The sequence below is a fragment of the Heterodontus francisci genome, chromosome 19 (genome assembly GCF_036365525.1).
Source record: "Heterodontus francisci isolate sHetFra1 chromosome 19, sHetFra1.hap1, whole genome shotgun sequence".
NCBI classification, from domain to species: domain Eukaryota; kingdom Metazoa; phylum Chordata; class Chondrichthyes; order Heterodontiformes; family Heterodontidae; genus Heterodontus; species Heterodontus francisci.
Genome location: NC_090389.1, coordinates 59,802,446 through 59,815,920, shown reverse-complemented (window position 1 = coordinate 59,815,920; position 13,475 = coordinate 59,802,446). Strand labels below are relative to the sequence as shown.

The window sequence follows — 13,475 nt, the reverse complement described above, 5'->3', positions numbered from 1 at the left end:
AGAAGGTAAGTTAACTGGTTGGGTCGGGTCAGGCGCAGGAAAAATTGAAAGGACTCAGGCCAGGTTGGGCTCGGGGTCGGATGGGGTTCTGTCGGGCTCGGGTCGGGTCTCATTTGCAGACCCAAGCAGGCCTTTAGCTGTCACTGTGGACCTGAACTTTCATACATCATGCTTTTTCAAACGTCCAGTGTTATGTTTATGCCGGGTTACTGGATATGGCATGTATATCTTATTTATCTCAGAGCAATGCAGATATCACTCTTGTATTAAATCACCAACTGGTTTATTTACAGCACTTTAAACTATAACATTCCTACATGATTTCAGTACATGTCTCCTCATAGCAGTCAGTGTGTTTTCTGTACAAGATCCTAGCTGTGTCTTTTAGTTTCACTTTTAAGTCTTAAGTTCCACCCATAGGTTTAAGCAATTAAACACAGTGAATACAGATAAGTAGACAGACTAATACAGTGAAACCTAGATCAATCAAACGCTACATCCAGCAGGTCACAACAGTAACATCTCTCAGGTTTCAACGCACTTGCAATTAAGGGAGTCACAGATACACTGTTTCATCACCTTTGCAATGGAGGATGTGAAGCAAAAAGACAGAGCAGTTGGCTTTGTGACAATTTCTGAATTAAGCCCATGTGTTTTCAATTATGGTTGGCCTATATTGATATCAATATCTGATAAATCTTACCAGCCGAAATCATTCATTTTACTGAAAATGGTATATTGAGTGCAGCTCCACTTTTTCAAAATCTTCATGTGGCTGATTCTGTTATATGCTTTTTCTCCTTTGATACAGGCAACCTAGATCAAGCTAATGAGGAACTGAGAGCTGTTATTAAAAAAATCTGGAAGCGAACTAGCATGAAGTTGCTAGACCAGGTGGTGCCTCCAGCTGATGGTTAGTGCTATGACTTTCAGATTGATTTTCACTGCTGTTAATTACAAAGAATCACAAGCTTTTTGCTATTTTGTTATTGAATAATAATCCAAATAAAACATTTGACATCATTGATTTTGTATTTGGAGTGAGAGGGAAATGTGCTTTAAGGTTATAATTCACTTCTTGTTCTTAGTAGTTGATAAGCAACTCAAGTTTGAAGACTTATCTGACAATTTATTTGAAGCTACAGTTATTGTATTGAAGTATATTTTATGGGAAAAGTAGTCATAGTATTTGTTGTTTACTTGCCGCAGTGTATAATATAATGCAGCAAAATGGTAAGTAAACAGAGATAAGGTCTGCAGCTCAACAAGATAAGTAATGAGTAATGAAAATATTATCACATATTTAATTATTAATAGTTGTTAAAATCCTTGTTGATATTTGGTATTCTTCAAGCTTTGAATTTTGCTAAATACTACTTAATTTTTAAAATTAATATTTTCAAACTTACTTAAGTGACCATTTGCTTCAACTTTGTTCTTAATGCTTGCATGGCATAGATGAAGATAGCAATGCATGTATCCAATAACATTTCAACTTTTTTGCTTGAGCTTCTCTGCAGCTTCTGTCCCTTTCTTCTCTCAGTCTGTAAGAATATTCTGAAGCAATTCTGTTTTAGGCCGGTGGCATGGAACTCGTGTTGCCTCTTAACAACTGCTTCCCTTAAGATTTCTTTGAAATGGAGACCCATGCTTCAGAAATATTCCACACAGCCAGTTCTGTCTGTCTGCATGTCTCAGAAATCAGAAACAATAAGGAGGCTTTTCATCTTTGCAAAGTTTAATACATTCATGCTTGTATTACTACAAAGTTACAACTAGTTTTCAAGCATGCTAATTATTCAGTAAACACATGCTTTAATTGACAGAATTATTAGCCTTTACACTTGTATTCACTGCATTTGATGTGCTAATTGTATCGAGCTCATCTTTGCTTATCATGATAAGGGTTAACTTCTCCCAGAATGTTTTGAATCTGAACAATATTTGTTGTGAGATGGGCACAAACAGAACAAATTATCCAACTGAATTAGGCAAATAAGTTTTCTGTTAAATATTTGGTTGTGTCCTTGATGAGACAAATTGAGGGGTGCAAAAACAGAAATTACTAAGGTAGAAACATTAATGGCAGCAAAATATTTGTCACGTCAATCACGATGGATAATATACAATAAATAATACTTACACAACAACAAGAATTGTAGGGCACCAAACACTAAAAATCCCTTTTACCTGAGAACTTCTTCATAGTCTAGAAATATAAGGGATAATGCTTCACCTTTGCACTGCTGACTGAATTTCAGCACTGCTGCATATAGTTTTCAAATCATTCAAATTAATGTTTGGGAAATCACAGGCAACCTATTCCCATATTCCAATATCCATCCTAATGGGTGAGATTACTCACTGGAAGCGTGAAGTTGAAAAATTACCCCTGTAGTCTGACAGTATTTTAAAATAGCTCTCTGTGAAATTCTTCAAAATACTATACTGCATACTTTCCACAAATTAGGCAACCTTAAAATGATATATAAAATTACTTGAAATTTAATGCAGAAATGTTTTTGTTTGTTTATAGAGTTGCAGTTGTGTACTTATAAATTAAATAATCTTTACAAGTCATCCTTTGACATTGTACATTGCTAATAACATTTCTTACGTCTGTTGTCCGCATCATGACCATGTGGGGGGAGTTTTCCTGTTATCCCACCTTAAATTGGGCATGATTATGGTGGAGAATGATGAAAATGCACACAGTTTTGAGGCTAACCATCACCGCCTCGTTACCCTGTCAAGATTTTCCACCCCCAATCCTGCTGAGACTTCTGATGCCAACTACTTCTATGTCTGCTACATGTAAATGCTAGCAAAGGGCCAAAGCCAGGTTTACATTATATTTACTTCACAATCCCTGGGCCACCTTGTGGAAGATGACAGTAAACACCAAGATGTGGTGCTAATGGTTCTGAGTTCCCCATGGAGGGAGAGAGCCTTGTAGTAGCCACTCTCCCTCCATTCCACCCAAACACATACCTGCTGTAGGCCCTGGTCTCATTCAAGGCCTTCAGTGGGACATGCTCCTGTCCCCTTAACGACACACTTGGCTCTCTGGGTCCTACAGCAGCATCCCTGCATACTGCCATTCTTCCTCTTAGGAACATAAGAAATAGGAACAGGAATAGGCCATAAGGCCCCTCGAGACTGTTCTGCCATTTAATAAGACCACGGCTGATCTCGACCTTAATTCCACTTGCCCGCACTAACCCCATTTCCCTTAGATAGCAGGAATCCTACCAAGGATCCCCCATGCATAGAAAGTGTACTCAAAGCCAGTATAAAAGTAGGTGAGACTTGAGGCAGATATGAAGGGGCGCGTGGAAATCCTGTCCACCTGGAACTCCGACTCAAAGAGGAGAATCCCTTCCTGTGTATCAACTTATTCTTCCTCATTGATTTGCACTTTTCCTTCGCCACCATTGTTACATTAACAATAACTTTCTAATTGGATATTATTTGTTTACTTCTATTTCCATTATTCACCAATCATGTTACACATAACATTCTCTCTAACTTTCATTTTTTTCCAATCAAATTCCACCAAATTAAAATAAAATAATTACATAGCTTTAAAAATTCCCTCCGTGATACGGCTACCCTGGCAGTTCCTCACACACCACTCCTTATCCTTAAAAATTATGGTATATCAAATACAAAGCACATCAAAATTCACAAAACAGTCACACATTTTTGAATGATTTGACTGCAACAAGTTTTCATTTCCCTCCACAAGCAGCACAATACATTTCCAGCCCTTTGACCATCCTGTACTCTAGGTACACCCTCTCCCTCATATTTCATGATCCCAGAGCTGACTCCCTACATTTGATAACCAGATGTGAGGAGTCCAGTATAAACAAATTCTGTTGCTTTGATTTCATTTCTGGACAGTTACGCAGCAAAGCAAGCAGGCAAACTCCGCCAATTTTAAAGGCGGAGGAGATATTGCATAACTCTCAACAAAGATATATACCATTGAGAAAGAAATACTCTATGAGAAGGATGCACCATCTGTGGCTAACTAAGAAAGTTAAGGATAGTACCAAATTGAAAGAAAAGGCGTATAATGCTGCGAAGATTAGTGGTAGGCCAGAAGATTGGGAAAATTTTAGAAATCAGCAAAGGATGACTAAAAAGAAATAAAGACGGTAGAATTAGAATTTGAGAGTAAACTAGCAAGAAATATAAAAACATACAGTAAGAGCTTCTACAAGTATGTAAAAAGGAAAAGAGGAAATAAAGTAAACCTTGGTCCTTGGAGGATGAGACTGGGGAATTAGTAATGGGAAACAAGGAAATGGCAGAGACTTTGAACAAATGTTTTGTATCTGTCTTCATAGAAGAAGGCACAAAAAAAATCCCAAGAATCGTATAAAATCATGGGCAAAAGGGAGGGACGAACTTAAAACAATCACTGTCACAAGAGTAAAAGTACAAGAAAACTAATGGGACTAAAGGTTGACAAGTCCCCTAGACCTGATGGCCTGCATCCTAGGGTTTTAAAAGAAGTGGCTGCAGAGATAGTGGATGCATTGGTTGTAATCTTCCAAAATTCCCGAGATTCTGGAAAGGTCACAGTGGATTGGAAAACCACAAATGTAACATCTCCATTCAAGAAAGGAGGTAGACGGAAAGCAGGAAACTACAGGCCAGTTAACCTAATGTCTGTCATTGGAAAAATGCTGGAATCCATTATTAAGGAAGTAGTAGCAGGACATTAGAAAATCATAATACAATCAAGCAGAGTCAATGTGGTTTTGTGAAAGGAAAATGGTGTTTGACAAATTTATTAGATTTCTTTGAGGATGTAACAAGCAGAGTGGATAAAGGGGAACCAGTAGTTGTAGTGTATTTGGATTTCCAAAAGGCATTCAATAAGGTGCCAGATAAAAGGTTACTGCACAAGATAAGAGCTCATGGTGTTAGGGGGTAATATATTAACATGGATACAGGATTTGCTAACTACCAGGAAACAGAGAGTCAGGATAAATGGTGATTTTCAGGTTGGCAAACTGTATCTAGTGGAGTGCCACAGGGATCAGTGCTGGGGTCTTAATTATTTACAATCTATATTAATGACATAGGTGAAGAGACTGGTGTAATGTAGCAAAATTTGCTGACAATACAAAGATAGGTTGGATAGGTAGCAAATTGTGAGGAAGATACAAAAGAGTCTGTAAAGGGATGTTGATAGGTTAATTGAGTGGGCAAAAATTTGGCAGATGGAGTATAATGTGGGAAAATGTCAGGATGTCCACTTTGGTGGGAAGAGTAGAAAAGCAGAATATTATTTAAATGAAGAGAGACTGCAGAACGCTGCAATACAATACATGTTCTCGTACATGAATCACAAAAAGTTAGCATGCAGGTACAACAAGTAATTAGGAAGGCAAATAGAATGTTGGCCTTTACTGCAAGGGAGATGGAGTATAAAAGTAGGGAAGTCTTGCTACAACTGTGCAGAGCATTGGTGAGACCACACCTAGAGCACTGCGTACAGTGTTGGTCTCCTTATTTAAGCAGAGATATACCTGTAAGCAGATCAGAGAAGGTTTATTAGGTTGATTCCTGGGATGAAGGGGTTGTCTTATAAGGAAAGGTTGAGCAGGTTGGGCCTATATTCATTGGAGTTTAGAAGAATGGGAGGTGATCTAATTGAAATATATAAGATTCTGAGGGGGCTTGACACGGTAGATACTGAGAAGATGTTTCCCCACATTTGGGAATGTAGAACTAGGGGGCACAGTTTCACAATAAGGAGTCTCCCATTTAAGAGAGAGATGAGGAGGAATTTCTTTTCCCAGAGGGTTGTTAATCTTTGGAATTCTCTTCCCCAGAGAGCTGTGGAGACTGGGTCAGTGAATATATTCAAGGCTGAGCTGGACGGATTTTTGATCTACAAGGGAGTAAAGGGTTATGGGGGACAGGCTATAAAGTGGAGTTGAGGCCACAATCAGATCAGCCATGATCTTACTGAATGGCAGAGCAGGCGCGAGGGGCCAAATGGCCTACTCCTGCTCCTATTTCTTATGCTCTTATGTTCTAATGGTCTCACTTAAATGCCCCTGGCAGACTTCCCAACCAAAACAGCTTGGAAATCATTGAGAAGCAGCTGCCCTGCCATTAAAATCAAGCCAGTAAAGTAAGGTAAGTGGACAGGCAGGAAGTTAAATCCTGGTTGGGTTGGCTGGGGTGTGAGGGTGGCAGTCCCAGAGCAGAGGACCCCAAGGTTTCCTTGTGAGGCCAGGAGCACACCTACTCCGCCTGGTCCACAAGAATACAAAAAAAAAACCTCACTTTGCTGTGTCACTTCTGGCCCTAGCTCTTATTCTTGGTAGATTTTGTATGGCGAGGAAATCACCACTGCTTGGGTCTCAGGCAAAAATTGCAAATTGGGCCACGTCTGCATTAATGGGCCTCAATTTTTTTTATTTCAATCATGGGATCTGGGCAGTGCTGGCAAAACCAGCTTTTGTTGCCTATCCCCAATTGCCATTGAGAAGCAGGTGGTGAGCTGCCTTCTTGGACTGCTGCATTACTTGTGGTGGAGGTACACCCACAATGCTGTTAGGGAGGGAGTTCCAGGATTTTAACCCAGTGACAGTGAAGGAATGGTGATATATTTCCAAGTCAGGATAGTGGGGACTTGGAGGGGAACTTGCAGGTGGTGGTGTTCCCATGTGCCTGCTGTCCTTGTTCTTCTAAATGGCCTGTTTAAAAACAACCCAACTGGCTTTGGATTGGTGTCCTTGCCACCTGCAATTTAAAATTGTTGCTCCTTTATGCCACCTTTCTTTTCTGCCCTCTTGGATACATTGTCTACCACAATCCCTGCCATGCCTACACCTGCCTGCCCAGTCTTCTGCCAATGTCCCACACTTGAAACCCCATTGGCTAAGGCCACAGCTCCCCATTGTGCTTCGTTTAGTATTTTCCAAAGGGCCCATCAACCCATCACTCATTGCATCCTTCAGGATGAGTATGCCAACTGCTCCATCCTCCTCTCTTAGCGATCTTCCCACCTAGCATGTCTGCTGTCGACTAATGTCACGACCTCCTTCCTGTCCCACTCACCAGTGCCCCCTGCCAGTGGACCAACACTCACTGCTCTCATTTCTCTCCAGAATGTCCATTTATTTGTGAACAAAGCCCTTGCTATGCATTAGGTTATTGCAGATTACATTGGCCCCGATTTTGCAGTGGTAATGACCACCTTGTTCCATACCCTCACCTCTCCTTTAAAATCCTTATTGTCGACTGCTCTCTCAAGCACACACCAAGTTTCTCACTAAGATAGCCTCCTTCCTTTCCTCCCACAACCTTTGCACTGAGCAGCTCCTCATCAGTAATTTGAATCTTCATCTCAGTTCCCCTTGCCTTTTCTCCTCTGAATTCGTGATCATCTCGCCCCCCTAAACCTCTCCAGCAATATAATCTCTCCTACACACCTAAGTCGATTCCCATAGTATGCCTCCCACCTTTGCTCCCTTAAATCCAAGGATGGAAGCTTGAGCATACCCAGCAGAATACCAGTTTATCTATCCATCACCAGAGCTGGCTGGACCATGCAAATTAGGATCAGGCCTTACTCTCCTCTGCGAAAAGTTCTTTACTCCAGGATCATCTTGGCTTCTTTCCCCTATAAACAGCCATCATGAGCCACTCTCCCCTGCTTCCTCCAACCTTACATCCCAACAAAAAATATGGGGAACTCATTGACTTCTTTACCACTAAGATTGAGACTATCTGTTCAGCTGTCTCTACACTTTTCCCCACCGCTTCCCCGTCCCCCGGTCCTTGCCCACCAAGTCAAATCTTTCTCCAAATAAAGAAAATCTTTATTTTCTATTCTCCCGTTTGCCCTCTTCAAGCTTTCCTTTTTATAATGTGCACCTCCTGCTCCTGACTTGTTCATGATCTTGATGATCCATTTGACCCTGAGCTGAACTTCCAACCCCTATACACTCTCCATCACAGAGCCTGCCTATTTCACCTCTGTAGCAGCATCACACATCTCTGCTCCTGCTTCTTAAACCCAAATCCATGTCTTTGTCAGCTCTAGAGTCAATTATTCTAATATGCTCCTGGCCAATGTCTAATCCTCAATGCATTTGAAAATGACATATCCCGCACTCTACCATTACCATCAAGCCGGGGGACCAACCCTGGTTCAATGAGGAGTGCAGGAGGGCATGCCAGGAGCAGCACCAGGCATACCTCAAAATGAGGTGTCAACCTGTGAAGCTACAACCCAGGACTACTTGCATGCCAAACAGCGTAAGCAGCATGTAATAGACAGAGCTAAGCAATCGCATAACCAACGGATCAGATTTAAGCTCTGCAGTCCTGCCTCATGCAGTCGTGAATGGTGATGGACAATTAAACAACAAACTGGAGGAGATGGCTCCACAAATGATGGAGCTCAGCACATCAGTGCAAAAGATAAGGCTGAAGCATTTGCAACAATCTTCAGCCAGAATTGCTGAGTGAATGATCCATCTCGGCCTCCTCCTGAAGTCCCCAGTATCATAGATGCCAGTCTTCAGCCAATTCGATTCACTCCACGTGATATCAATAAACGACTGAAGGCACTGGATACTGCAAGGGCTATGGGCCCTGACAACATTCCGGCAATAGTACTGAAGACTTGTGCTCCAGAACTTGCCGCGCCGTTCCAGTACAGCAACAACACTGGCATCTACCCGGCAATGTGGAAAATTGCCCAGGTATGTGCTGTACACAAAAAGCAGGACAAATCCAACCCGGCCAATTACCGCCCCATCAGTCTACTCTCAATCATCAGTAAAGTGATAGAAGGTGTTGTCAACAGTGCTATCAAGCGGCACTTGTTTAGCAATGACCTGCTCAGTAAAGCTCAGTTTGGGTTCTGCCAGGGCCACTCAGGTCCTGATCTCATTACAGCCTTGGTTCAAACATGGACAAAAGAGCTGAACTCAAGAGGTGAGGTGAGAGTGGCTGCCCTTGACATCAAAGCAGCATTTGACCAACTATGGCATCAAGGAGCCCCAGCAAAACTGGAGTCGATGCGAATCGGGGGGGAAACTCTCCGCTGATTAAGGAGAATCCCAAGGCTTTTTATACGTATATAAAGAGCAAGAGGGTAACCAGGGAAAGGGTTGGCCCACTCAAGGACAGAGGAAGGAATCTATGTGTGGAGCCAGAGGAAATGGGCGAGGTACTAAATGGGTACTTTGCATCGGTATTCACCAAAGAGAAGGACTTGGTGGATGATGAGTCTAGGGTAGATAGTGTGGGTCATGTCGTTATCAAAAAGAAGGAGGTGTTGGGCATCTTACAAAGCATTAAGGTAGATAAGTCCCCAGGGCCTGATGGGATCTACCCCAGAATACTGAGGGAGGCAAGGGAAGAAATTGCTGGGGCCTTGACAGAAATCTTTGTACCTCATTGGCTACAGGTGAGGTCCCAGAGGACTGGAGAATAGCCAATGTTGTTCCTTTGTTTAAAAAGGGTGGCAAGGATAATCCAGGAAATTATAGGCCGGTGAGCCTTACATCAGTGGTAGGGAAATTATTAGAGAGGATTCTTCGGGACAGGATTTACTCCCATTTGGAAACAAATGGACTTATTAGCGAGAGGCAGCATGGTTTTGTGAAGGGGAGGTCGTGTGTAACTAACTTGATTGAGTTTTTTGAGGAAGTGACGAAGATGATTGATGAAGGAAGGGCAGTGGATGTTGTCTATGTGGACTTCAGTAAAGCCTTTGACAAGGTCCCTCATGGCAGACTGGTACAAAAGGTGAAGTCACACGGGATCAGAGGTGAGCTGGCAAGATGGATACAGAATTGGCTCGGTCATAGAAGACAGAGGGTATCAGTGGAAGGATGCTTTTCTGAATGGAGGGCCGTGACTCGTGGTGTTCCGCAGGGATCAGTGCTGGGACCTTTGCTGTTTGTATTATATATAAATGATTTGGAGGAAAATGCAGCTGGTCTGATTAGCAAGTTTGCAGACGACACAAAGGTTGGTGGAGTTGCGGATAGTGATGAGGATGGTCAGAGGATACAGCAGGATATAGATCGGTTGGAGACTTGGGCGGAGAAATGGCAGATGGAGTTTAATCTGGACAAATGTGAGGTAATGCATTTTGGAAGATCTAGTACAGGTGGGAAGTATACAGTAAATGGCAGAACCCTTAGGAGTATTGACAGGCAGAGAGATCTGGGCATACACCACAGGTCACTGAAAGTGGCAACGCAGGTGGATAAGGTAGTCAAGAAGGCATACGGCATGCTTGCCTTCATCGGTCAGGGCATAGAGTATAAAAATTGGCAAGTCATGCTGCAGCTGTACAGAACCTTAGTTAGGCCACACTTAGAATATTGCGTGCAATTCTGGTCCCCAAACTACCAGAGGAAGTGGAGGCTTTGGAGAGGTACAGAAGAGGTTTACCAGGATGTTGCCTGGTCTGGAGGGCATTAGCTATGAGGAGAGGTTGGATAAACTCGGATTGTTTTCACTGGAACGACAGCGGTGGAGGGGCAACATGATAGAGGTTTACAAAGTTATGAGTGGCATGGACAGAGTGGATAGTCAGAAGGTTTTTCCCAGGGTGGAAGAGTCAGTTACTAGGGGACATAGGTTTAAGGTGCAAGGGGCAAAGTTTAGAGGGGATTTGCGAGGCAAGTTTTTTTACACAGAGGGTGGTGAGTGCCTGGAACCTGCTGCCGGGGGAGGTGGTGGAAGCAGGTACGATAGCGATGTTTAAGAGGCATCTTGACAAATACATGAATAGGATGGGAATAGAGGGATACAGTCCCCGGAAGTGCAGAAGGTTTTAGTTTAGGCAGGCATCAAGATTGGCGCAGGCTCTGAGGGCCGAATGGCCTGTTCCTGTGCTGTACTGTGCTGTGCTTTGTTCTTTGATTGGAGTCGCACCTAGCGCAAAGGAAGTTGGTTGAGCTTGTTGGAAGTCAATCATCTCAGCTCCAGGACATCACTGCAGGTGTTCCTCAGGATAGTGTCCTAGGCCCAACCATCTTCAGCTGCTACATCAATGACCTTCCTTCAGTCATAAGGTCAGAAGTGGGGATGTTCGCTGATGATTGCATAATGTTCAGCAGCATTCGTGACTCCTCAGATACTGAAGCAGTCCGTGCAGAAATGCAGCAAGACCTGGACAATATCCAGGCTTGGGCTGATAAGTGGCAAGTAACATTTGCAACACACAAGTGCCAGGCAATGACCATCTCTAGCAAGAGAGAACCTAACCATCTCCCCTTGACACTCAATGGCATTACAAGTGCTAAATCCTCCACCATCAACATCCCAGGGGTTACTATTGACCAGAAACTGAACTGGAGTAGCCAGATAAATACCGTGGCTACAGAGTAGGTCTGAGGCCAGGAATCCTGCGGCCGGTAACTCACCTCCTGATTCCCCAAAGCCTGTCCGCCACCTACAAGGCACAAGTCAGGAGTGTGATGGAATACTGTCTCACTTGCCTGGATGGGTGCAACTCCAACAACACTTAAGAAGCTTAACACCATTCAGGACAAAGCAGCCCGCTTGATTGGCACCCCATCTACAAACATTCACACCCTCCACCACTGATGCACAGTGGCAGCAGTGTGTACCATCTACAAGATGCACTGCAGCAACGCACCAAGGCTCCTTAGACAGCACCTTCCAAACCCGCGACCTCTACGACCTAGAAGGGCAAGGGCAGCAGGTGCATGGCAACACCACCACCTGCAAATTCCACTCCAAGCTACACACATCCTGACTTGGAACTATATCGCTGTTCCTTCACTGTTGCTAGGTCAAAATTTGGAACTCCCTATCAGCACTGTGGGTGCACTTACACCAGATGGACTGCAGTGTTTCAAGAAGGCATCTCAGCACCACCTTCTCATGGGCAATTAGGGATGGGCAATAAATGCTGGCCTGGCCAGCGATGCCCACATCCCCATAAAACAAATAAATAAAAAATCTGCTGACTGTATCCTACACTACATCAAGTCATGCTCACCCTTCACCCTATTTATGCTGACCTGTATTGGCTCCCTGGCCCTCAGCACCTCAAATTTAAAATTCTCCTTTTGTATTTCAATCCCTTTATGGGATTGACTTCCCTAACTGACATTTCCCCAAACTCTGCATTCTTCTAACATTGGCCTTTTGTGCATCCCACTCTCCATTCGCCTCACTATTGGTGCTTTAAGCAATCTTCGCACCACATTCTGGAATTCTCTCCCTAAATACCACCTCCCTTTCCTTCTTAAAACCTACTTCTTTCACCAAGCTTTTAGTCACTCCTCCTCATGTCATCTTCTTTGTTGTGACATCCATTTTTGTCTCATTAGGCCTCTATGAATCATCTTGCTATGTTATTCTAGATTAAAAGCACTATACAATGCAAGTGGAATGAGCCCTTAGCCCAGTGATAGTATTCCTCCCTCTGAGACATAACTTGAAGGGTTAGAGCCCCATATAGCCCAGGCAAGTGGAGACTAGATATGGTCTCCTAAATACTGGATGACATCCAATAGGATAGTTGAGTCCACATGGAGTGACCACTGGTGGTACTTCCTCTTCCGAGTCAGATTGGTTGGGTTTGGACCCCATTCGAGACAGCCTCAAAGATACTTTGAGCTCTGAATGCTGGGATGACAGCTGGCAGCGGTACTGGTATCTGATGATTTACTTTAGTACAGCAAAATACTTTAAGCAAAAGCAATTGTCTCTCATGCATTTGCATGTGATCTTTCAAGTAAAATTATGCTTCAGATGAGTTCAGATGAGATGCATTTAAGAGAAAGCTAGTTAGTGCACAAGGGAAAAAGGAGGAGAAGGATCTGTTGATGGGGTTAGATGAAGGCGAGTAGGAGGAGGCTTGTGTGGAGCATAAACACTGGCATAGACCTGTTGGTCTGTGCCCTGTTTCTGTGCTGTAAATACGATAAGCCTTTTTAGGTTTGAGAAAAGCTTAACCAACATGGCTCTTTGAATAGTTTTTTTTTAACCTAATGCTATTAAACTAGTTGCAGTTGTAAGGAAAACAATCATCCTGTTATGTAAGTTGCTTTTGAACTGGATTCATGAGTTTAGTTCTTGGGTGCTTATTGCCTGTTAGAATTAGTATAAATACTTCTTCATACACTGTTCACTTAACAACAATGATTGAATAACAGGTACATTTAATTAATTATAATCTATGCTGTCATGAAGAAGCTCTATTGCAACAGTATTTACATGATTCATGACGTTATATTTTGGATTAATCTTTGTGCTCATTAAGGTGAGGGATGGCAGTGCCAAAAAAACAAATACCGTTTTGCACTTTTGCCCCTTGGTGGTAACGTCAACTCTTCTTCTTTGGCCTCCTTATCTCGAGAGACAGTGGGTAAGCGCCTGGAGGTGGTCAGTGGTGTATGGAGCAGTGCCTGGAGTGACTATAAAGGCCAATTCTAGAGTGACAG

The 13,475-nt window shown here is 43.0% G+C and overlaps 1 protein-coding gene across 1 annotated transcript in view; it reads left to right on the top strand.

Moving 5' to 3' along the window:
• The window catches only part of LOC137380344 (voltage-dependent L-type calcium channel subunit alpha-1D-like), a 487,921-nt gene that overhangs the window by 338,951 nt on the left and 135,495 nt on the right, over positions 1–13,475 (top strand). The window contains exon 38 of the mRNA XM_068052272.1: positions 812–913. Coding sequence (XP_067908373.1) covers positions 812–913 — 102 coding nt within the window. The remainder of the gene's footprint in view (positions 1–811; positions 914–13,475) is intronic.